Below are 23608 nucleotides of genomic sequence, written 5' to 3'. Positions count from 1 at the left end.
AAATGGGGGTAAGAAGTGTAACAAATAAGGTATCAGTGGCTGAGAAAGTTCAAATAGAATCTAGAGGCTACTCTGGATGTCACTCTTAGACATTGCTACCCATCATAACTTGCCAAACTCCAACCAAAATCATTTCCGCAATCCTACAGAATGCCTAGGACATTATACAAGATTCTACAAAGGTTCCATGCACTAGGGCAACTTTCCAGAAACCTACACCCTCCAGAGGTCCCTGGACCAGAGAAGTCCAAAAATGCAGAGGGGCCAGTCTCTCCAGAACATCAACCAGTTCCATCCCTCTATCCCATATTACTGATAGCCCCTCCCAACATGAAACAATTAGAATCAGCATAGCCCAAATACCCCTAAGCAGTGGGAGAAAGATCAAAGGTGATGGTTTAAGAGGGTCTGGTTTAACAAATGAGTAGGAGTGCTGAATCATTATACTGATAATTCTTTTAGTCTCCAGTCTCTTAGAGCAGCTAGAAATAAAAACCTAAAATTGTGGAATTGTGACCCATACCAAATTCTGAAATCTGATCTACAACTAATTGCTGTGATGTACTTTGAAATTTATTGCTTTTGGATACATGTTATTTTTCACAAAAAAAGAAAAAAAAATTCAATTGTGATGATAAATGCACTGCTATATGATGATATTGTAAACCACTGATTAACACTTTGGATGATTACATGGTATGTAAATATACAATATATATCAATAAAAAATTTTTTTATTTTAAAAAAAGGATGAGGCGTGACAGAGAAAATGGGATTTAACAAAAGAGAATGTCTGAATGGAATGATATCTTAATGTTTTGTTTGTTGTTAATTTTTTTTAATTAATAAAAAAAAAAATTTTTAAAAAAGAGAATGTCTGCCAAATCACTATGTTAGTATTCCTCCCAGCCTCACTGTTTTGGAGCAGCTAGAAGGAAAAATCTGAGGTGACAGAACAGTAGCCTATGACAAACTCTGGGATCTGTTTTGTAAGTACTTGCTGAAGTGTGCTTTGAATATTATTGTTTTTTCCTTTCTTTGCTTTGTATGTTTTACAGAATTTCTTAAAAAGTTAAAAAAAAATTTCTCCAAGTCAAAGGAAAATGATCTCAAACAGAACGGTGGAGGTGCAAAAGGAATAAAGAGCAATAAAATGAGTAACAACATCAATATTGTTAATTTTGCTTAGATGTGATAGTGGCATAATGGTTTTTCAAGCTTTTATTTCTTAGAGATTTGTACTAAAATAATTATGAAAATTTATCTGGGATTTGCTTTAAAATAATAAAAGAGAAGGTTAAAGGAGGTATGAATGAAGGAGGACTGGCTATGATGGTTGCTGGGACTGAGATGACAAGTACAGGCAGGCTAATTATTCTGCTTATTTGTTTGTATTCAAAATTCTCCATAATAAAAAGTATATTAACAGTAATAACAATACTAATGGTAATACTGTCTTGTGAAATTATGTATATATGCATATATATACCCAAATATATACATATGTATCTATACATAAACATATATAAAATTAAAACACATGAACTCAATAGTATAAAAGTCTGCAGAAAATGCAGTCCCTCTGGAGAACAGTGGGTGGCTCCACAGGGGTGAGGCTGCCATATGATCTCGCAACCCTGTGTCTAGGTATATACCTAAAGGAACTGAGAGCAGGGATAGGAATGGACATTTGTACACTGGTGTTTATGGCACAGTGTTCCTAATTTTCAAAGGATGGAGGTGGCCTGAGGGTACATTAACTGAGGAATGGAAGGAGGAACTGTGGTGTATATATACAGTGGACTACTGAACAAAGAAGGAATGAAGTTGTAAGGTATGCAACAAGGGAATGAACCTTAAGGACAGTATGCTGAGTGAAATTAGCCAGAAACAAAAAGATAAATATTATAATACCTCACTAATATAGACTAACTATTATCTGGAAAGTCTGAGAATTGAATTCGAGAGCATAGGTTATCAGATGAAAACCAATCGTAAAGGTTCCTAGATTGAAAGCATCTTACAACACTCACATCTATTTTGGAGTTATAACTGCTATTTCTAAATTCTGAGATGCTGAGCTACTTGGGGACAATGTGGTTGTTTCCTGGAACTTTGGATGTTTGTCTGACACCAAAGACTTTGAGCTACAGTTCTATAACTATGAAAGTCAACAATACCCCATTAAGCAACAACAGTGAAAAAGTGATCAGACTTCAACTAGAGATACGAATGAAGCTGATCTGTGTAGGACTAAGGTAAATCAGACTACAGGGTAAAAGCTGGTAGTAACCATATTTTAAAACTTTAACTTCAATGTGAGACCAAAGGAAGAGATAATTGGTGCAAAATTTGTATCTCTGGTAGCACACTATCTAATTTAACTTGTATGGTCAGTTTATTCGAACATTTCATAATTACACAAAATCTTGATTAGGGAGTGAGATCTTGTTGGTTTGCACAGGTTGGTGCGATGCCCCAATACATCCCAGAGTAATCTGAGCAGAAGATTGAAAAGTATTTGCAGTATTAAGGGACTGGGGGAAAGGTGGAAATGTTAAACTTCCTCACCTGGGGAAGACCTATATACTCACAAGCATTGGGGACTGCCAATTTGAAGGGCCAGGCCCTCATTTCTGGGGCTTCGCCCTTTTGAAACTTACCCCTACAGAGAAACTAAGCCTACTTATGATTGTGCCAAAGAGTCACCACCAGAGAACCTCTTTTTTTGCTTAGATGTGGTCTCTCTCTAAGTCAATTCCACAGGAGAACCCTCTGCCCTTACCCCGTGACATAATGACTCACGTGAACATGACTCACAGAGGTATAAATATCCCTGGCAATGTGGGACAGGACTACCGTGGATGAGCCTGGCCCTGGCTTCATGGGACTGAGAAAGCCTTCTTGAGCAATAGGGGCAAAGAGAAATGAAACAAAATAAAATTTCAGTGGCTAAGAGATTTCAAATAATCAATACGTCATTCTGGATGTTATTCTTATACAATATATAGATATCCCTTTTCAGATTTTTTGTGTATTGGAGTAGCTAGAGGGAAATACCTGAAACTGTTGAACTGTAATCTAACAGTCTTAATTCTTGAAGATAACTGAATAACTATAGAGCTTTTAAGGTGTGCCTGTGTGATTATGAAAACCTTGTAAATGACGCTCCCTTTATCCAGTATATGGACAGAGGAGTAAAGGAAAAAAAGAAAAAGAAAAAATAAATAAACAATAGGGATGTTTTGGGTGTTTTTTTTAACCTCTATTTTATTATTATTTTTTTTTGGAGTATTGAAAATGTTCTAAACTAGATTGTGATGATGAATGAACAGCTATTCGATAATACTGTGAACCACTGATTCTACACTTTGGATGATTATATGGCATGTGAATAAATAATATAGCTCAATTAAAAAAAAAGTCCACAGAAGAGTAAATGGAGCTAAGGGCTTCTAAGGTCTTTGCATTGTCTGAGAAAATAGTAAAAGTACCAATTAATATAAGATTTTGAGAAATCAAGGATTTATATGGTCATCTTTAGGGTAAAACAAAAAACAAGGAGTATACAACCTCTAAGCTAATAGAGGAAAGAAATTAAATAATTTTTCATATGTTAAGAATGTTCATATTGTATGTTGACTGGTTTTATTAACAAAAATTTTTAAATAAGTTAAATAAATAAATAAAAATAAAATAAAATAATTCCAGGACAGTGCAATGGTGGCTCAGCGGCAGAATTCTCACCTGCCATGCCTGGAGACCCAGGTTCAATTCCTGGTGCCTGCCCAAGTTAAAAAAAAAAAAAAAAATAGGAAGCATTTTTTGGATGGTACAATTAGTGGCTCAGTGGCAGAATTCTCACCTGCCATGCCAGAGACCTGGGTACAATTCCTGGTGCCTGCCCACGCAAAAATAAATAAATAATAAAAAATAATAATAATAATTCCAAAGAGGGCAAGAAAGGAGAGAAGAAAAGGCCATGCAGAAGGGGGGTGGGGGGTGGAGGAGAAACATAAAATAAGCAGAAAACACACAAAGCAAATAATAAATGTTAGATGAAAATTCAAGTATATCCATAACTCTATTATAGATTAATTAAATGTTCTAATTAAAATATAACAACGTCTCACTGGATAAATAAAACAAAACTCAACTATTTCCCAAAAGCATAATGATGCAGAAAGGTTGAAAGCATTAATAAAAGGACAGAAAAGCACATAAATGCAAACTTTTAATAAAGCTAATGTTTTAATATCAAAGAGACCCTGTAAAGAAAAAGCATTACCATAGATAAAGAATATTTCATAATGTTAAAAGATAAAACATACCAGGAAGACATAATTCCAAATTTGAATGTAACTAATATCACCACCTCAAAATAGATAAAGAGAAATATCAAAGCCAAATTCATGACTGACAACCAGAAAAAAAAAAGCTCAGAAAAGATTTGAACAATACAATTAACAAAGTTAACCTATTGACATATAGAGAACACTGCACTCAATAACTGCAAAATATACATTCTGTTCAAGCACATATAAAACATTTATAAAAACTGATTAATAGACAAGCCATAAAACAAGTCTCAATAAGGTTAAAGGAGTGAAATAATAGAGCATATTCTTTGACCAAAGAGTAATTAAGCTAGAAATTAAAAGAAAACAAAAAGCTAGAAAATTCCTATCTGCATACAAATATTCTTCTAATCTTTATGTATTGCTATGTTAGAGTGCTCTCTAGGATGTACTGTTACACTGAAAAAAGTGAGATGCTATTGTCACTGGAGGGGGGTGCAAAACACAATATATTTGGTTCTATTTATTTTTAATGGAAGGATAGCACAAATGCTAATAAGAATGGTTACCTATGGGCAAAAAGTACAAAACAGTTTGAAGGAGACAGGGATGGAAGTTAAACTTCTCTAAGTGTAGCCTGTTTTATGGTTTTGTCTTTGGAATATAAATGTTTTAAACAACTATGAGACAAAACTATATTAAAATGAGAAAAAAACAATTCCTAAAAATCAAAAATAAAATGAAACTAATTATATAGCAAATTAGTGACTTATCCACTAAGAAATATTTTAAGTGATTCAAAAAAATTGTGACTGGAATATACAACCCTAACAGAATATATCACAATGACAAAAATAATTACAGAGAAATCTCCAACTGTATCCAGTAATCATATTGATAGCAATATTAGTATTGGTATTTTGAAACTAGTACATGCATATTTTTTAATAAAGAAAAACATTACCTTAATATTGTTAGAAAAGAGCACAATAGAAAAGATATACAAATATAAAATTAAAAAAGTTAAGTCAAAATAATATAATTTGAAATCTGAAATGGAAATGCTAGTATAAATTTATGATAAACTTTTCTCTTAAAAAAAAAGTATTTCTTAGCTCTCTCCACTGAAAAGCCCTAATAGCAATAATCAACCCAACAGCAATGAGAATCCCTAATGCCCAGATTGTAGTATCTAAATATAATTTCTCACTAACAGGAAACAGAGCTCCACAGAGAACTTGCTGACTTCAGGTTTGAGGCACAAAATGTATTAAACAAATCTGGAACAAACTGATGTACCACAAATACTTATAAATATGTAAATAATTAATGTACCTAAAAAAGACCTCATTAGCCATATATGGATATTTGTTGGCACACTAACTCATTAATCTGAAAACTAGTAAATAAAGGGAAAGAATCACGTATTTATCCTATCTTATCATAATTGATGAGGGAAAACTCCTCTTTTTAGAAGTTCAGCTAGTAATGCAAAAATAATGATAGAATTAAAAATCACCATTTTATAGCTCCTTACAAAATAATAAATATAGATCATCAATGACTACCCAAACCAGTTGGTAAAATGCTGATGAAAATATCTAAGTTGGATTAGGCTGAAAAAAGGTGAACCCATCACACGCATTACAAAAAGAGACATAATTAAATATTATGTGCCTCATGATATGTTGGAATAGTAAAGACAGAATACAAATGAAGTATTCATGCAAAAAATTTGGATATTTTTGGTATAATTCTGACTTTTGTAATCCTGAATGTTTCACAAAAAAATACAAATTTTGAAATCTAACTCAATGTTTTATTTTCCCTACTGTGCCAGTTTGTAGCTATTATGTACCCCAGAAAAGCCATGTCTTTTAATCATCATTCAATATTGCTGGGTGGGATCTTTTTTGATTGTTTCCATGGAGATGTGACCCACCTAATTGTGGGTCGTAATTTTTGAATAGATGGTTTCCATGGAGAAGTGTCTCCACCCATTCAAGGCTGGGTTGCTTACTGGAGTCCTTGAAGAGGGAATCATAGTGGAAAGAGCTTTAGTGCCACCAGAGCCACCAGAAATGACAGAGCCTAGAGAAACAACAGAAGCCTCAGAACTGACAGAAACATATGTCTCTACCCATTCAAGGCAGGGTTGCTTACTGGAGCCCTTTAAGAGGGAACCATTTTGGAAAAAGCTTAAAGCCAAGAGAACTAACAGAGAGCAACAACCAGAGATCTTTGGAGATTAAGAAGGAAAACTCCCCGGGGTAGGGGGGGCTTCATGAAACAAGAAGCTGGGAGGGAAACCTAGCATATGTTGCCATGTGGCTTTCCAGGTGACAGAGGTGTTTTGGATCCACCAGACTTTCTTGAATCAAGGTATCTTTCCCTAGATGTCTTAGTTTGGACATTTTCATGGTTTCAGAACAGTAAACTTGCAACCTAATAAATTCCCCTTTTTAAAACCATTCCATTTTTGGTATATTGCATTCTGGCCATGTTTTTGTTTTTGTTTTTGTTTTGGCATGGGCAGCCACAGGGAATCAAACCTCGGTCTCCATCCGGTATGGCAGGTAAGAACTTTGCCACTGAACCACCATCACACTGCTTCTCTGGCAGTTTTTACAAACTAAATACCTACAAAGGTTAAGTTATAAGCAATTATGAATATACTTTCTGCATATTCTAGGTTTAAGCAAATAAGAAGATACATCATGAATAATGGGAGCCAGGTTTGCTTGTCAGAGACAGAAAGTATGAATATGGAAAGTAAGAAGGCTAGAGAGTAGAGAGGACCCTGTGGTGTTGGGTTAGAAATGGAGGTACTAATACGAATTCATGGTTTTTAGCGTAGATATATACAGAAATGGATTTTGCTGTGTTTGTATGTATGTATTAGTATGTGTATACAGACACATGTTACTTAGTTCAGTCCACCAAGAAGTCCAAAAGCAATGATACTCCAGTAACAAAGAGAACACCTAGCACCTAGATCTTGGCTTGTAAATAACAATTCTCAATTAGAAAAACCAGGGCTCCTTGGAAAAATGGCTGATTCCAGGGCTAGGACTGGTAAAATACAAATGAACCAGGAATATCTTGTCGTGCTAGAAAGGAAGTGCTCAAAGAATGATGGTATATATTTTCTTTAGCCAAATCTAGGACAATTTGAGCATCAAGATGAATAATGACAGTAAGTGATTATAACCCATTAAATATGAGTCCATACCAATGTAAATAAGTAAATAAAAGGGGAGAAAGGAAAGCACTTCCTTATAGGAGACTATCAACTAATAAATGCAGAAGGAATGACAGAATTAGAAAAATCACCATTTGGCATACCTCATAGTATGCCATAATTCAGATGAGAATCATCAACAGATGCCAAAATTGGTGAATGAAATTTTGAGGTGTAACAGGACAATCACATAGACTCAAAGTATATTCTTGACAAAGGGACAATTAACAAGTTTATAGTAGAGAAATCTAATAGATTCCATATTGACCAAAGTTAATATCACCAGTAATGGGACATTATGTATCTTCTGATTTAATGCACCAAAAATAATTACTTCTGTTATTATTGCCAAAAAATGCATGACCCAAATCTAATCATGAAGAAACAGCAGAAAAATCCAAATCAAGGGATATTCTAAAATTGACTGGCCTGTAAATTCCAAAAATATCAATGTCATGCAAGCATGCAAGATGAAGAAAGATGGAGGAATTACTCCAAATTTTTAAAAAACGACTAAAAAGAATAATAGAACTGAATGTAACATATCACCCAGAATTTTATTTTGCTATAAAAGACAAAATGAGGAAAACTGAAAAAATTGGAATATGGTCTAGAGATTAGATAATAACATTGCATCAATACCAATTTCCTGATTTTTATATCTGTACTACAGTTATGTAAGAGATGTCCTTGTTTTGATGAAATGCATATAACGAAGTGTTTAGAGATAAAAAGGCAGTATGTCTGCAACTTACACTCAAATGAATTCAGGAAAAAAAATTCAGACACATATAATACATATATATGTACGTGTGTATGGAGTGGGAGAGAGAGAGAGAACAATAAGGGAAAAGTGGTAAAACGTAGAAAATCTGAGTGAGGGATACATGGGAATTCCTTACACTAATCTTGCAATGGTTCTCTTTGTTAAAATGAAAGGTTTTTTTTAAAATATCAAACCTGAATTTGATCAAGTCTTTAGATCCAGCTATCAGTTTACAGAAAACATAGAGGATAGAGGGCATATTAAATGAAACATAGGGGATACATAAGCCAAGTTCAGAGTGTAGAAGTTATACAGGGCAAATAACCTAGTTTCTTCAAGAAATAAAGGCAAGGGGAAAAAAAGCAAAAACAACTACTTGGAACACTGACAGGGCATTAGTTATACTAAAAGAAAAAAGTCTTTAGATGTCTTGGATTTGCTTTAAAATGATCCAGCAGGGGATGGAGAGGGCAGTAAGTGAGGCTTTATGCAATAACTGAGGAAGCTGGGAGTAGGTACATGAGGGTTTATTACGTTGCTCTAATTTTGTTTATCATTGAAATTTTCCATAATGAGCAGTCAAAAAACATTCTTTTATGTAAGCTATGGGTCAAAGAAGAAAACACAATGGAAATTTAAAAATATGTTGAACTAATTACAATAATAAAAAAAATTATAGGACAGAGCTGAGCCAGGCTTAAGACGAAATTTAAGCCTTATGAGAAAAGCAGAAAGGCTAAATATCAATTATCTAAGGATCCACCTCAAGAAGTTAGAAAAAGATAAAACTATTCTGTGAGGGGCCTTGATGCTACATAAGTGACTGCAGATTAAGGATACGCAAACTCTTCGCAGAACTTTCCAAGAGTCAAGTGTCTTCTGTCTGAGACCAAGATAAAATGTTAATACTGGCTCCAAGCCTCACTATACCTGATTACTACAAATCACGTGTCTGAACAAAGCTTGACTTGGGAAGATATTCTCCCACACTCTTCTCAAATGTTCATGGCCTCCGACTTAGGAAAAACTCTTCCAGACAAGGTACTCTGATTCCCAAGCCTTTGCCTCACTACAGCCAGATCAGGGTTCAGGACCACCCACAGCTGCTCACCAGTGTTGCGGATGATATAATCCAGCACCACCAACCGCTCAAACTGTAGCAGTAGTTGCCGGTTAGTGTTTTCAGGGAGTGGTTCTGCTTCAAAACGTCGCAGCCAGTAGTCTGCATCTTTGTAGCCTTCAACAAAGAGTTGGAATGAACCAACCTGCAACCAAGAGAGAGGAACACAAGTATTGCCCTACAGCTCAAGCCTAAAAGCCCCAGGCCTTGGGGTATCCACTAAGATACTGTGGAATTTAAACCAGAGAAGGGGAACTTTTTAAGATCTGTACTTCTTCATTTCCTTTCAAGTACAGGAGAAAAGAGGTGCACCCATACAAATTCAAGCAAGTCTGTAGGAATCATGCTTCATCACTTGAACGATTATGCCACCATAAATCATCACATACCACCTTTAATAAACCACACAGGTGTAGAACCACACTGTATACCTTTGGAGGTAGCCCAATGCGGTTAAACCGCTGCCCAACTTTTGGCACTTTCTCTAGTGCAAGCCGCTTGCCCCTGGACTTCACTCGGTCAATGGCACTATAGTTGAAGGTATCACTGGCCAGATACACTACCTACAGCAGAAAGAGAAGAGGGAGCCAGGTTAGAGTCAAGTTTTAGGAACCACACTACTTTACCAGAGAATAGCTAGATGCCCATTGATTCTCTTTCTCTTCCAGGGCACACACAAAAAAGAATGTATCTCTCAGCTTTCCTTGTAGCTAGGGTAGGGTATACAATGAGCTTGGGCTAATGAAATGTTGATGAACTGATGTATATACATCACTTCCAGGCCTGGCCCCTAAAATCTCCCACATCATCATTAGTTCACATTCCCCTATCTGTGCAGCTAGTAATAAAGGGTCGTGAAATGACAGAACCACACCGTGGAAGGAGCGTAGATCCCTTGTTGCTACCTGGAAGAGAGCCACCCAGACCTTAACTGGCATGGGACTGTGACATGAGTAAGAAACTCTTACTGTAGTCAATCACTGAGACTGAAAGGTTGATACAGCAGTTAGAGTGACAACAACCCTCACTAATACAGCCACCTGGGTTAGAAGATGACAACCCAATGCTGCCCATGAGGAAACCTCCTGCCTAAGAGAGGCATATTTTTTCACCAGACAAAAAAGATTATAATTTACTCTATATCCTTTTATTTCCTTCTGAATTTTGTACAATGTTCAAAAAAATAAACCAACATTAAAACTGGTTTTAATTTTTAAAAGATTGCTATTATGTGCATATATATATATATATCTGGAATATTACACAAGAAACTAATAACAACTAGTAATAACAGCTGTCTCTGAGGAAGGAAACTGGGTAGCTGGGAAACAAGAATGGGAGGGCACTTGAATGACTTTTTTCTGTTTATTTTTCTGTACCTTTTATGAATTTTGTACTACATGCAGACATTACTTACTCAAAATATATTTTTAAATGAGCCATCAATATTTCACCCCTTCCCATCACTGTCAGAGACAGCTAGTGAGTGAGAATTAATGCCTATTTGAAACTCCATCACAATGTGAGCCCCATTTCTACAGTGACAGACATTCTTTTCAACTAGATGGAAAACTGTCACAAGGGTAGAGAAGGCTGGGAAGGAAGAGACTTTTCACTGTTCTCCAGCAGCTATATCTTAAGCTTGCAAAGTTCTGTCTCATTTCGGTCTCACGGATGATAAATGCTTTGTTGTTGCTGATTTTTGATGTCAAAGATTCTCAGGCCATATTAAGGTTTTCTAACTGGGAAAGTGGAAGACCAGAGATGGGGAAGAAAGGGATTGTGAGGCATTGTTAATGATTACAACATCTCACAGCAATACCACAAGCCAAAAAGTATGGAGCATTTACATTATCCCAAGCACTGTGCTACATATTTCATATGGATTATCGCATGTGATTTTGATAGTCACCTATCAGAATAGGAACTATTTATATCCCTGCTTTTACAGTGAGGAAACTGAGCCCAGGGATGGTTAAGTGACTTGTACAGGATCATCCAAATAAAAAGCTGCAGAGCCAGAATTCAAACTTGAACCCTCTGATCCTTAGGCACTGCACTCCAGGAGCACGGGCAGAGCAGGCAGTCACAGGGCCAGGGGCCTAGCAAAGGAAGGAAATTACAGAGTGATGAGCAAGGAGTATTTAAAAGAGTTTCTAGAATCCAGGAGGGGCCTAATAGCAAGATTTCAGGTTGGGCAGGAGATCTTAGGAGCATTAACTATCATAAAGATGTTCAAAGTATGCTATTTAACTATCTGCACACAGAGAGAAAACTATAGCTTAAAGGAAAGGAATGTGCTGCCCAAGGCCAGGGAGTGAATTAGAAGTTAAATGGAAATTACAAACCTGGTCAGACATTTTCTCAAAAACTTGAAGTTGGGGATATTTGGTATGGTTTCTCATATTTTGACATTCATTCATTGATTCAGCTGGTACTAACTGAATGCTTACTATAATACTTTGCTAGGTGCTGAAAATAGAAAAAAAGTTCAAGAAATGGGCCATGACTTCTACAAACTTACAAACTAATTGGTTTAATGTTTGAGGTTTAATGGCAAAGGAGCAGACAAGATTAAATATCTATAAGCACTACAATCACATTTTCTTCTAAACTACCCTGAAAAAAAAAGTTTGAAGGGGAGTTACAGTCTGCTGAGCAATCTCTCTGCCCTCACAGAAAACCTCTAGTAGAGCTTTTTAATCTAGATGCCATGGTCCTTATGGGGTCAATGGATAGACTTCAACTGGTCTATGAACCATCTCCTTGAAATTATAGGCAAAATAATGATTGTAAATAGGTGTTTTGTTTTTATTTTCCTGGGAACAGCATCAATAGCTTTGATCATATTTTCAAAGAGAATCCCATACCTCCTAACTGAAGCTACAAAGATACCACTATAGCCTTTAGGACATCAGATCAGAGTTTCACCATTCAGTTGTTACTTGGTGGAGGACGACATAAATCCTTAAATGTTCATATGCTGACTAGCATATTCCTCTCTCTTATAACCCTTGGAAAGTTTCATGGATCCAAGGAGACATCCTATGGTACAGAGGTTCTTAACCTAGGGTCAGTAAACTTCCTGAATTGTATCCAACTCAATTCTGTATTTAAGCACGTTTTTCTAGGGGAGATGGTCCAAACCCCTCATGAGAACCCCAACTGAGCCTATAACACATACAAGGTTAAGATCCCAAGTTTATAAAAAATTAAAAATTAAAAAAAAAAAAGATCCTAAATTTGGATCAGCCTGGAAATTAGACCCTTATTTTGATGTGTTAGGATGAATTCCAGAATTTCATAGCATAAAAATGGTGAGAATCCCATCTTAGTCCCCTTAAGGGTTCAGACCTAACCCTCAGCCCATTCTAGAGTCTTCCTTGGCAGAAACTTGCTTGAGTATTTAACTGATATCTAAAGCCTGGAATGGCTCAGATGTCCAAGAGATGAGCCACAAAAGTACCTAGATTTCTAACCAGTTTGGGGTTATCTAGGATCCAAAGACCCAGGGAACTCACAGATGTGCAAAAAGTCTGTGAATGCCCTGAAATGGTATGCAAAAATTTTATGTGTATCTTTCAGAGGACAGAATTCATTAGATGATCCAATCATGAGTCTAACCTCTTCCTGCCAGAAAAAAAGATTAAGAACCCCAGGCTTAGGGCATAAATAGCTCTCACTGGACCTCATGGTCCCACTAACACGTACTGGTTTAGGTCTCAGGAAAACTTTGGCCCGGCAATAAGGCTGGTCACTTACCTTTGTACGGGGCACAATGTTCAGTTCCAGTTTTTGGTCCACCAGGCTGGCCCCTGCTTCTGAGAGATAGCCCTGGTTGAGGACAAGGCAATCGCGGCCAAAGCAACAAGGACAGCACAGCTTCTGCAGCCACTTGGTCCACTTAGGGTTAAGATGCCCATATGGCTCTTCATTCTTGGGCTTGAATACAGCAATGATCCTCTACACAGACAAAAGAAAAAGGAGAAGTTGAAGGCAAGTCAACTAAAGGAGCCCATAGACCAAGTCAGCAGGAATCAAGAAGGAAAGGAAAAGACATAGGCATATACTCCCTACTTACTATAAGCCACAGGGTTCCCCCCAGCTTGTAAGGGGAAGATACCAGTCCAGAGTGCAGCTAAGAGAACCACCAGTAAAAGAGCTTTGATGAAAGAAGGTGCCAAGTCTACTCATTCTTTCACTCCACTACACTCTTCTCAACTTCCCTTTCCTCATATCAGTACCAACCTCTAACATAATGCCCAAATAAACAAGGAAAATGGATGCCTACACTTCTGAAAGTAAAATATAGAAGTCATCTCAGTGGTAGCTCTCAAGTCACTGGCAGCAATCTTATGCTTATAAGAGTGATGCTTCCTGCCTTCCCAAATAGGATATAGCATCACATTGAAAATATCAAAAGGTCTAAAGAAATCTTTTCAAAAAAACAGTAAGGAGTTAATCAATCATGGACCATATATTATCCTTTATCCCATTTATCCCACAGAACCTTTCTTCAACGACATTCCAGAAATGTAATACAACTAAACTCTAACACCTCAAGTACCTACATACACACTGTTGCTCTATATCAATTATGTGAAGACAAAAAATTATCAAGGGAAAGGAAGTAAGAAAGATATTATGGAGTGAGATTAAAAAAATTCCTTCAACAGCTGATTTCATCTATCAGTCTTACTATCTCACTCCCTGGGTGTTAACAAAACTGAAATGAAAAGTTTATGAATGTAGACTTGGCACCTTCTTTTGTCAAAGCTCTTTCTACCGGTGGGTCTCTTAGCTGCATACTGAATTGGTATCTTCCCCTTACAAGCTAGAGGGAACCCTGTGGCTTATGGCAACTTTTCATTATGAAATGAAATGAAAAGTTTATTGAAGACATCATGTTGAGAGAAATAAGCCAGACACAAAAGGACAAATATTGTATAACCTTACTGATATAAAATTATTAGAATAAGCAAATTCATAGAGTCAGAATCTAAAATAGAGGTTATCAGGGGATGGGGTGGGGATTTCTATTTGGGTTGATCATAAAGTTTTGGTGATGAATAGTGGTGATGATAGCAAAATATTGCCAACACAGTTAACAGCACTGAATTACATTTTCGAATGTGTTAAAAGGGGAAACTTTAGGTTGTATTTAGGTTACTAGAATGAAAATTTTAAAAACAGGACTGTACAACACAGTGAAACCTGTAAACAACAGACTGCAGTTAATAGTACAATTATAAAAATATTCTTTCATGAACTGTAACAAATGTACCACACGAATGCATGATGTTAATAAGACGGTATATAGGAGCTTTGTATTTTATGCGTGATTCCTCTGTAAATCTACAAATTCTCCAAAACAACAAAAAAGTTTAGGAATGATACAAACTAAGAGAGCATACAAAAAGAAAATTAAAGCAGGAAAAGTAATCTACTCCCTGGTTAGAATGAGGTTCTCTTCTAAGTATTCTTAAGAGGCAAGAGCCCAGGACATGAGATGCCACAAAAATTAAATCCATCTTCTCTAGCTCACAGTAACTTAATGCTCAAAGATCCTTGGAAATATGAGATGCTGCTGCAACCTAGAAAATACAGCCCTCCTCCTAAAAGTTTTTCTCCCGAGACCAGTCAGGCCTCTGAGGTTATTTTACATATCTCACTCCCACCATTCCCTGAGCTGATAATTCAAGGGAAGAAAAACAAATGTGCAACTCAAGCGATTCATTTTCTTATCATATGACTTTCTCCCCTCAGCCCACATCCTACAGTCAACTCAAGCTAGTCTGTGTCATAGGACATTTTCCTGTTCGTATCACTTCCTGATTGGCAAGTCACAGCAGAAAACATACACTCATCTGCCTGCATTAAGGAAGTACTTATATTAGGAACTGGATGGATGCATGTCTCTAACAAATAATGGCCAATCTTGAGGCCAGTTTCTTCACAAAGACTTGCAAGGATATGAGAGGACAAGAGACATATGAAACTCTCCTCCTCCCTACAAAAAGGAATGATTTCCTCTTAAAGACAAACAAACTTATTGCTCACTGGAAAAGTAAAGTGCATATATTCATATCACATGTCTCCAGAGTTACTTTCTTATCCGAAGAATCTAGCAAGAGGCATAAATTAATTACTTTCCTGTCTTTGCTCTACTAGAACGCCAATCTCTGAACAACACAGCAGGAGTAGCAATGGGTTTGCCACCCAGAGAATGTCTGACATGTCCACTGTAACTCCCAGGGACCTGGGCAGCGAAACTACAAGACAACTTGAGGCAAGTCTCAGAATTCAACAGTCAGTTCAAGTGAGGCACAATGTGGAGCTCAGCAACCTGGTTCCCAAGAAAAGGGCAACCAGGACATTTCTACTACCAGAGAACTGAAAAATACCAGGGCTGAGACTTTAATATTTCCACTTGAAGGAAAATATTAGAGTTGTTTAAATACATGAACTTAAAGAAAGTAGAACTTGGAGTTCAACACATCATTTATAGACTGACCTCTCAAACTTCTCAATTTCTTCCCCCATTAAGGAAATCAGAAAGTACTTCATCAATTCTAAAAGCATTATTAATTATGGTTACTAAGGCATCTTGGCACGGTAGGGTTTCCTTAAGGAATACTGTCTCAACTGGACAAACAGGAGAATGGTAGGGTAGGAAGGATGGAGGGGCAGTCCCAAAATTTCTAAACAGGATAGGCTAAAGGCTGGTAATCTATTGGGGGGGGGGGGGGAGGGTTAAAGAACTTGTCTTGATGCTGAATTTGCATATAGCAAGCAGTTTTTACTTAGACTGCCATTTGTGGTAATTAAAATTCACACAGATCACCTGTTGATAGAATGATGGAAAGAAAAGGGTAGACAAAATAGCATTCAGACAGAGGGGGGAAAAGTACCTTTCAGGACTAAATTTAGGCCTCAGTTCAATTCAGTTTTGTTAACATTTGCTCAGTACCTAGATTGTGCAAGACAACATAATGTACAAGTACTCTCCAAGGTTTCCTTTGGAAAACCTTCCATAAAACAGCTTCTAGCTTAATTTCCAAAGCTAATGTTCACTTCACATAATCATGTTACTGAATTATCAAGAATACTCTTCATTCATAGGGAACAACTCTAAAACTACTCAAACAGAAAAACACTCACTGTATTCAGTTGAGATAGAAAATGGCCATTGCCTATCTTTTTTTCACCACCCTCTCTCTTCTTTTAACATATTTTCAATTCCTTCATTACATCCTGGGGAAAGCCTCAGCTTGATGCCAAGATTTTAAAACATCTTTCCTTAACTCCACTTAGTAATACCTCTTTTAACAAAGGTGATGAGGTGCAGATAGCTAAGGCAGCTTCAGTTTCTGAAATTAAGGATAAAAAATAGGACAGCACCAGAAAGCAAAAGGCCACTTTCTGGCTAGTTTCAGGACCCACATCAATTCCTAAGACTTGGGTCCTAAAAAGATGCAAATACAGCCTTAGCATTATTATGAAAATAATTTTGACCCTGTAGACCCCCAAAAGGGTCTCCAAGAGCTATAGGGACCCTGGACTACCTTGAAAACTACTGTACTAGAGGTTAAAGGGAAACAGCAGTCCTTTATCTAGGTATTTAGGCAGAGAAGCTTTATTTACATATTAACTCTTATAAAAGGGAGGGATGGGACTATTTCAAATATATGAGAACTCTAAAAGAAGATGGGGTCCAAATAGACAGAATGTAATGAAAGAGATTTAGGTTATTTTTAGCTTTCCATTCCTCTGCCATCAATCCAACCTGCCTCACCCATTACAACCTGTGATCTGGGACAGCTTCCTCTGATAGATGGTAGATGATTAAAATTTCAACATCAACATCTACACATGATACACAAATCTGACTGTCTCTTAACATTTTAGCATAACTTTTTCATTCTGTTTTAGATTCTTTATTTGACAATGGCTACCAGTGTGGTTCTCAACCAAGTAGAACACAGTGTTTCTTGAAGGTCATTGGAAGCACATGTAATATTATAACAATTTTGTTTTTTGAAAAATGCTCTATTATTTTCCTAACGAACTCTTGGTAGATGAAGTATTTTAAGAGATAGAAAATCACTGATACAAACGCAAGTTCCTAGAACCTGTGGGCAATGTCTGTGTAAAATTTTAAAGTACCCCAAACACCATTTAGCACTATCTAGTGAATTATTATTCTCAATGGCTATGAAAGTGTGTTCTCAAAATACTACCACTTTTTGCCTTATTAAATGTCATGTATACAAGAAAGTATAATACAGAGGTAAATGGGCATATAGCTTAAAAACAAAACAAAACAAAAAAAACCTTAATGGATCTCCCACTATGCCAGAGATTTCGCATGTGACATCTCATCTAATCCTCTCAATAAACTAGCTAGTCATCTGCTTCTGTGAATCTTGGCAATACAAACATCCAGTCATACTGGCTATGAATCACAAAACAAAAGATGCTGAAAAAATATTTCTTCAGGTAAGGGAGCATGATAAGAGTCCTGTAGTAGAGAGATGTAAGTGAAGAGGGATAATCTGAACACTTTCCACCTTGGCCTCTGATCTAGCACTTTCCATCTAACTGTTCCAGGCTCTTACTTGTTCATCCTTATGGAGAAACCATCCTAAATTGAGAATGGGAAACAGGATCATTATTTTCAAGAAACTTTTTGGAACTCTGTGGTAGTAAGGGTCAGATGTCAATTTGGCCAAGTGATGATGTCCAATGTTCTGTTTCTGTGGACTTAAATCATCAGTTTGTGAAATTCACCTATGGCTGATTACATTTGCAGTCGGCTAAGGGGGATCCCTTTCACAATGAGTGAGGTTTAATTTAGTTAGCTGGAGGCTTAAAAGAGCGAGGTCAAAAGAGAGCTCAGCAGCTCAGCATACTTCATCTCAGCACTCATAACTCAGTCCAGACATTTAGAGTTACAAAAAGGAATCACACCGGGAAAAGCTGTTGGAACCCAAAAGCCAGGAGAGAAGGCCAGCAGATGTCACCGTGTGCCTTCTTCCCATATGACAGAGAAACTCAAATGAAAGCTAGCTGCCTTTCCTCTGAAGAACTATAAATTTTTAACCAAATAAATCTCCTTATTAAAAGCCAATCCATCTCTGGTGTGTTGCATTCTGGCAGCTTTAGCAAACTAAGACAATGTCTAAACTCCATAAGTAGCTGCAGCAGAGACTGGCATATTAACTGCTGCCAATCACGGTTTCCCACTCTTTTCTGGATGGAAGATTTCTGATTTTTAGTAGAGCAAAATAACAGTTCCCAGGTACTACTAAGTTCTGGACAATGAAATGCAAGCAGAAGAGTCAGTGCAACTTCTAGAAAGTGTCCTTAAAGGGAGGAGGCATGCTCTCCCTCTCCTTCTAACTGGTTGAAAAGCAGCTTTAGCAGCCAGCTTGGGTCATGATGACGGCTGATGCACTGCATAGAAAGAGAACAAAAGGAGCCTGAGCCTTCTAAAGTAAAATGCAATGCCAGCCTTGAGTAGCCAGTAGACTTTTTGCATGAGAGATAAATGATCTTTTATTCAAGGCATTATTATTTTAAATGTTCTATCACACAAAGCCAGACAATCCTAACCAATACAGTGACTGAAAGCAAAAATCAGAAATTCAATTGACAAATTAAGTCTTTGAGGCAGCAGAGCATAGTGGCTAGAGGTATGAACTCTGAGTCAGACTACCTGGATCTAAATTCTGTCTGAAATGGCTAGCTGTAAGACTTTGGGCAAATTTAGTTATACTCGCTGTGCTTTATATCCTCATTTGTAAATGAGGATAATAACAGTCTCTACTTCAGAGGGTGGTCATGAGGATTAACTAAGCTATTATTTCCAAAGCACTTATGAGAGTACCTGGCATATAACAAGTACTATGTAAGCATTTGTTAAATACTATAACAAATTATAAATACATTTGGAGTAGGTCCAAAGATGACAATACTAGCTAGAATGACTCTGTGGGCCAGTATGGCCTTTCCACAGAAATGGGCTTCTGCTCTAAACCACATTTTCCTTCGTAGGAACAGGATGGTTACATTATTAAGTTTTGTCAGGGCACCTGTATTTTGACTTCCTCTCTACAAAAGGACAGCAGCCAGGAAATTTAGAGACTGGGATCCTGCAAATCACCAAGGGAAAAAACCATGATCTGTCATTTTCTGTGGCCTATGTACTGAGGTGGTACAGTATTTTACCTACCAGGCAGAAAACAGAGATTACATTACTCCCACCTGCCAGAGCAACGAGATCATTTCTCACTCACCTGACACACTTTCAATGGAACTGTAATGGTGTCATGAAAGAAAAACAAAAATCTCCCGCCTGCTCCTGGACCTATCAAAGATAATCTTAGCCCCTTCTTACATCAGCCAACAAAGTAAAAAGAAAACAAAAACACTTTTCTATCTAAGATCTCATTCTGGTTCCAAAATAAAAAATGATGAAAGTACTCCGCTAACATTTAGACCTGAGGACACTGACCTTTCTTTGCTTCTAGAAGTAATGGTTCCCCCTTGAGCTTTCAATTTAATTCACTGCTCCCTCACTTAAGAGCGGAATTTCACTACCTCTTCAAAAGACTTATTACTCCCAAAGCCTTCTCTAACTCGGTTTATTTTAACTGAGTTGACGGCAGAATTGCCCTCTGGTTTTTTATAACAATTCAGGGACAACTCAAGACTGAGATCATTCAAGAACCTATTCAAGAGCTAAAGTGACAGTCCATCACAGACACTCAGGACGCCTATCAAAACAATACACTACCTATTTAAAGAGTTAACACGGGAGAGATGTATAGAAAATTTGAAGGAAGGCTGCCATCTGTTGTTTTAATAGCTATAACAGCAAGATGGGGTTTTTTTCTTTCAATAAATCATTCCGGCACACCTGAAAAGTTCGACAAAGTTAAGACTCCATATTTTTTGACTCATTGTTCTTCCAGCAACACCTCTGGTTTGATCTGAGCCAAATGCCTTAAATTCTTCTGCAGTTCTCAAAAGGATAAAGGTCATTTCTCAGCTACCTTGGTCACTTGAAGCCCTCCCATCCCATTCTATCTCCATCCCCCTGTACACTCACGCTGGGAACCAAATAAGTCAGCAAACAGTCTGAGTAGCTGAAAAGCAAAGGGCTGATGGTGCTGAGAGAGAAATGAAAGTAAAAGGCAGCTGACAGTCCCGTGTCTTCAAACCTCCACATTCCGAACTGAGGAAGCATAAAAAGAGGATTTGAACCACTTCCCAGAAGAAGTGAGCAATAATCAAGACAGCCGCTTGCAAAGTAGATGAAACTGCTGAGTCCACCCACTCTATCAACAACGTCTGCCAAGAAGAGCCCTGGGACAGTACAGGAGACAGGCTGTAAGCGAATCCTCCGAGTCCCTGATGGCTCACCTGTCCTCCTCAATGACCAGGGACACACTAGTTCAGTACAAAATGAGAGAATGTGCCCAAAGCCTCAGAGTCTGTAAGTCAACGACTGAGAAGTAGTCCCAGTAGTTTAAAGCTAAAGAACCATATTAGAAAGCAGCATCCTCTGAGCGCGTCTCTGCTTAGAAGCAGATTGCCCCAACACACTGAGGGCCCCCTAGCCGGTATCTGGTCAATTTCCTCTTTTCATTTTCCGCTCAACCCTCCCCCACCAAATAGGTTCTGATTTATTCCGACACCGCAGAGCTTCCCAATCTCGTCCTCAGCGACCATCCCAAAATCCTGCCAAGGGCTCCGCACTGGGAAGTTTCTCCCTTCTGCACCCTTTTAGCACCTCCCCCCCCCCCCGCCCCCTAAGACTCTCTAGGACGGGCTCCCAGAGCCCCACCCGCCCCGAAGCCCGCGCCTGCGGCCCCTACCCCGGTTCTCACCCCCAGAGGGTCCTTGACGAAGTAGCTTCCGCTGGAGCCCTGGTAGATGCGCTCGGGGAAAATGCAGCGCTCGATAGCCAGCTCGGCCTGCCGCACTACCGCGTCAAACTCGGGGTCCTCCGGAAACTCGTTCCGCTCGCGGTGGGCCTGCGCGGTGTGGGCCGCCACCGCGGCCTGGGCGGCCAGGGCTTGGGCCTGCGCCGCCACGGTTTGGGTCTGGGACTGGGCCGCCGCGCCCCGGGCCCGATCCAGCAGCGGCTGCCGCTCCCGGTCGTGGCCCGGCGAGCCGGGCGGAGAGGGGGCCGAACCGGACGCCGCCGCGACTCGGACGGCGCCCCCTGGCACCTGCGGAAAGTGAGCGCCTGAGCTCGACGGGAAGGTGTAGTCCGGAGGGTGCGCCCGCTCCGGGGACACCAGGGGACTCGTCTCGTCCATACCTCAGACCGCCGGCTCCGGGACCCGGCGAGCTCCACAGAGCTGAGTTCGCGGCTGGGACCAATCCGCAACACCCTCCACCCCCCCACAACACCCTCCACCCCCCCGCCTGGCCAACCAGGTAGCAGCTCCTGCTTTGGCCCCGCCCCTACCCTTCCCTGTTTACTAGGCGACGAGTAGACCAGGCCCCTCGCGCTCGAACAGTAGCCAATCAGAACAAGCTCCTACGCAATTGTTCCCTTCGCAATTTTCTCCCGTCACCTTCTGTGAAGATTGCGCATGCTCCAGACCAAACCCCGAGCAGGTACGCCCTCTGACACCTACCACGCCATCCTCGTTTTAGCTTTCAATTGGCCGTGTGGTCTTCGGGAACTTTGAGAACAGTAATCTGCATCATGTCATTCATTTATTGAGTTCCTGCTATGAGCCCGCTGTAAAACCTCATCTTTGTGTCCGCATACATTCAATTATGTATTCGTTCCATAAACAGTTATTGAGCACGTATTATGTTCTAAGTCCTGGGGCGAGAGCAGTGAAAAAAAGGAACATGTCTGCATGCCTCTTCCTCAATAAAAAAAAATTTGGTTTTTGTTTTGTTTTGTTTTTCTTCGTATGCTGTATGGCGGGGTCACAATTCATTATTTTTCCATGTGAGTATCCCGTTATTGCAGCACCATTTGTTTAATCTGTATTTGTTTTGCTTGTTTTTTTGTGTGTTTTGGGAAGTGCATGGACCAGGAATCTAACCCAGGTGTCTCACATGGCAGGCAAGAATTATACCACTGAACTAGCCTTGCAGCCCGTGTTTTGTATATTTTTTAAGGTCAGGGACAATGTTTATTCATCTTGATATTCCATGGCCACTATACTTGGCATATAGTAAATGTTTAACATGTATTTATTGAATGATTGAGCAAATGCTTATTGAGTGCCTACTCTGTACTAGGCAATGGGAATCCAAATACAAATAAGCGCTGAACTCCGCTTTCAAAGTCTTTTCAATCTAGATGTTAATGTACAGATAAAATTGTTCAAGTAAGTAGCTTGATAACCAGATTGATAGATAAATGCCCTTGGGAGTTGAAACAAAGGCTATGGGAGTCCAAAGAAAGGTGAAATGATTTCTAGTCTGGGGCCAAAGGGTTGACAATTGCAAGAGGCTTCATGAAGGAGGTGGCATTTAAGTGGGGTCTTGAAGAACAGTAGAGCCAGGATCCTAGAGGTGTGGGGAAAGAGCTCACCTGACAGAGCAGGACGCTAATCTCTTTCTAGGAGGAAGTCCTTTCTTCCAAGAAATCTTCCTGGAGTGCCTTGAACTCCTATTGGATCACCCTGTTGCACTGTCTCCCTTAGGTTTCGCTGCCAGACTCTGATCTTACTCCTTTCTCTGTTCGTTCCTAAGGGACTATAGCATTTCCCCCATCAAACTGGGAGTTCCTCCTGCTACCAGGCCACTGGCTCAGAGCTTAGCAGGAAGCAGTTTGTTCAAGTCAGCTAGTGAGTATTTATTGAGCACCTACTTTGTGTCAAGCCCTGTGCTAGCTCTTGGAGATTTGAAATTATGACATGGTCCTTGCCCCTAAGAACCATGAGTTTATGGTTTATGAAAGTGGGAGTTGTAGGAGTGGGAGTTAAATACAAATTTCCCATACTTTCAGGAGAGTGTTAAGGGCAATGATAGATGTAAACCCTGGAGCTCTAGAAACATGGGGCAGAAGCATTTGCTTTAGCCTGGGAATTCAGGGGAGACTCCCTGGAGATGACACCTGAGATAAATCTTGAAGCCTGAGAAGGAGCCCATCAGGTGAAAGGGGTATGGACCTGGAATTGTGAATGAGGGTGCAGGCAAGAAGG

At 38.9% G+C, this 23608-nt stretch overlaps 1 protein-coding gene across 1 annotated transcript in view; it reads right to left on the bottom strand.

The window, feature by feature from the left end:
• Nucleotides 1–21822, bottom strand: part of PI4K2A (phosphatidylinositol 4-kinase type 2 alpha) — a 57084-nt gene extending 35262 nt beyond the window's left edge. The window contains exons 1-4 of the mRNA XM_077125668.1: nt 21320–21822; nt 13188–13388; nt 9857–9988; nt 9417–9570 (exon numbers count right to left, since the gene is read on the bottom strand). Coding sequence (XP_076981783.1) covers nt 9417–9570; nt 9857–9988; nt 13188–13388; nt 21320–21754 — 922 coding nt within the window. The 5' untranslated portion in view covers nt 21755–21822. The remainder of the gene's footprint in view (nt 1–9416; nt 9571–9856; nt 9989–13187; nt 13389–21319) is intronic.
• Between the last annotated feature and the right edge of the window lie 1786 nt (nt 21823–23608).

This window comes from Tamandua tetradactyla, chromosome 13, assembly GCF_023851605.1.
Source record: "Tamandua tetradactyla isolate mTamTet1 chromosome 13, mTamTet1.pri, whole genome shotgun sequence".
NCBI lineage: Eukaryota > Metazoa > Chordata > Mammalia > Pilosa > Myrmecophagidae > Tamandua > Tamandua tetradactyla.
The sequence above is the reverse complement of the archived record's forward strand: the minus strand, read 5'-3'. Positions and strand labels throughout refer to the sequence as shown.